Source organism: Suricata suricatta, chromosome 6 (genome assembly GCF_006229205.1).
Source record: "Suricata suricatta isolate VVHF042 chromosome 6, meerkat_22Aug2017_6uvM2_HiC, whole genome shotgun sequence".
NCBI lineage: Eukaryota > Metazoa > Chordata > Mammalia > Carnivora > Herpestidae > Suricata > Suricata suricatta.
The window spans coordinates 3,798,733-3,801,331 of NC_043705.1; the positions used below are offsets into that span (position 1 = coordinate 3,798,733).

At 37.2% G+C, this 2,599-nt stretch overlaps 1 protein-coding gene across 1 annotated transcript; it reads right to left on the reverse strand.

Annotated features, from left to right (window-relative positions):
* Positions 1–1,403: 1,403 nt before the first annotated feature.
* Positions 1,404–2,333, reverse strand: LOC115294100 (olfactory receptor 2T2-like). The gene has a single exon (XM_029941799.1). The coding sequence runs from the start codon at positions 2,331–2,333 to the stop codon at positions 1,404–1,406; it is 930 nt and encodes a 309-aa protein (XP_029797659.1).
* Positions 2,334–2,599: the final 266 nt, after the last annotated feature.

Sequence of the window (2,599 nt, forward strand, 5' to 3'; positions counted from 1 at the left end):
CCAAATTAGCATATGTATGTGCAGTAGCTTATGCCTGGAGCTTGTTTGTTTCTGTTTCCTAAATTAGGCTCTCTATCTCGGGCCTGAGTTAATAGTAAATCTTGTGTTCTTTAACCCCCTTCATTTTCTATGTCTTAAATTTGTGAGGCTCATTAGAAGAGCCTTTCAACAAACATCTGCAGTGCTTTGTTCAAATTCCTCTTTATAGAGATGGGAATATGCTTCTTCCCATGAGGTATCTGTGTGGGGAATATCGATATGACTTGGAACATTGTGAAGCCTAATCGATAGCAACAGGCTTAATTTCACATGAGCAGTAGTAGCAGAAGGAGATGCCAGCTTCTGTCACCTGTGGCAGGAGCCGTGCAACGTCTGCCATTTCCTTACTGTGACCGTGTCATCCAGCAAGGGCGGTGCAGCTCCCAGCATATATACAATTTTAGTCATGATGTATGTGAATCTCAGAATGTGATGAATGCTAGGGAATAGGGAAAAGAATGGGATAAGCAGGGATCTTTTGCTTTTCATTTCTTTCTTATTGTTTATTTTTTGAAAAAATTTATCTCAAGCATGACAAGTTGTGAAGATTTGATAAATAAACTTTCAGGCTCTTTCTCTCAAAAATAAATAAGTAAACTTAAAGAATTAAAAAAGAAGGCACACTGAATAGGATTATAAAACTATAAAGTCAAGCTATATCATTAGCTTGAAAATTATTAATGTTAACATACCAAAAAAAAGTAAAAAATTGTGAACATTAGTAGGAAAAAAATATTCCTATAAAATCCATTAAAAATGTCCTGAATTTGCTTCATTGTTTCTATTCACATATGGATATTTATATTCTTTAATTCAGAAGGCAACATAATACAACTGTGTAAATAATACGTAATAAAATATGAAGTAATATATTATTATAAATAACATTGCTGAAGGAAAATTTTATATACAAAGATTTTATGGAACAAGTGATCTTGATTTTTTGAAGAGTGGAGATTTGGTTAAGGGCATTAAGAGTAAATTGATGAATGAAAGGAAACACAGACATGATATTTTTAAATAAGAAACATCAATCAAGAAGTTATTTCTAGGATGACAATTGGTTTAGAATATTTGTCCTGATACACTGAAGCTGCTCAAGAAGATGGAGATTATCTCTGTACAGATGTTATTGTCAAAACCCATGTAATTTCCCAAAAGGCTAATGATATAGCACGTTAAGGTTGTACTCAAAGAAAGCCTTGACTGTGGAACTAGAAACAACCTTATCTCAACAAATACCAATATGCCTGAGTCCTAATACTTTTCTGATCCCTTAGTATGTTACATTTCCAGTAGAACATTCCAATGATAATGACTACTTTTAATATTGAGTATGGAACATTTCTTACAGTGACATTTTCTCAATTCCCACATCTTCCCTTGCATTTTCTTAGGGCCCCAAGCACTTCTTTGTTCCTTAAACTGTAGATGAGGGGATTGAGCATGGGGGTCACTATGGTGCCAAGTACAGCTGCAATCTGGTCTTGATCAGGTGTGTGAGAAGAACTGGGTGTCATATAAATGAAGATGGCTTGACCAAAATAGAGACTCACCACTGTCAGGTGGGAGAAGCAGGTGGCAAGGGCTTTGTTACTGCCTTTCCGAGAATTCATCCTCAGAACAGTGAGGAAGATGAGAGTGTAGGAGACCAGAATAAGGAAAAATGGAACCAGGAGAAACACAATTGTTGATACAAATTTCACCATTTCATAGGCTGATATGTCCACACAAGACAACCTCAGGATGGCAGGCATCTCACAAAAGTAATGATTAATTTCCCTGGAACCACAGATAGGAAAATTCATTGGGTAGATGGTGTGAACAAGGGCTGCAAGGGCCCCCCCAATCCAGGCTGCAGCCGCCATCTGCAGGCAGACCTTGGGGTTCATGAGAATTGTGTATCTCAAGGGGTTACACACAGCCACATAGCGGTCATAGGCCATAAGGGTCAGCAAGATGCACTCAGCAAGACCAAGGGTGAGGAAGAAAAAGAGCTGGGTGGCACAGGCAAAATAAGAAATGTTCTTCCTCCCTGTGAAATAGTTGGTAACCATCTTGGGAACTGTGCTGGAGATATAAGCCAAGTCAATGAGGGACAGCTGGCTGAGCAGGAAGTACATGGGGGTGTGGAGGCGGGAGTCCAGCCAGATGAGGAGGATTAGTATGGAGTTTCCAGTAAAGGCAATAGTGTAAATAAAAAGAAGGAGGATAATAAGAAGGTAGGAATAACTGAACCAGGGAAAGAGCCCCAGGAGGATAAAGTCAGTTGAGTTTTCATTCTTCTGCTCCATGTTTTAATATAGATATCTTATCCAAACTGAAAAATTGGAAAAGCAAAATTATATAACAAAGGATGTGGTGCTTTGTTAAAATAATTTAATGTCAGTCAATACTCACTTTTCTGTATACTTACAGCTAAGACTTTAAAACAGTACATTTCATAAAAAAATAAATTGAAAATTCCATCAAATCAAAACATCTCTACTTACAAATTGGCAATGTCTTATTCTAATTTGGTTGGTTTGATTTGGCTAAATAAATATTTAGTCCCTTTGGT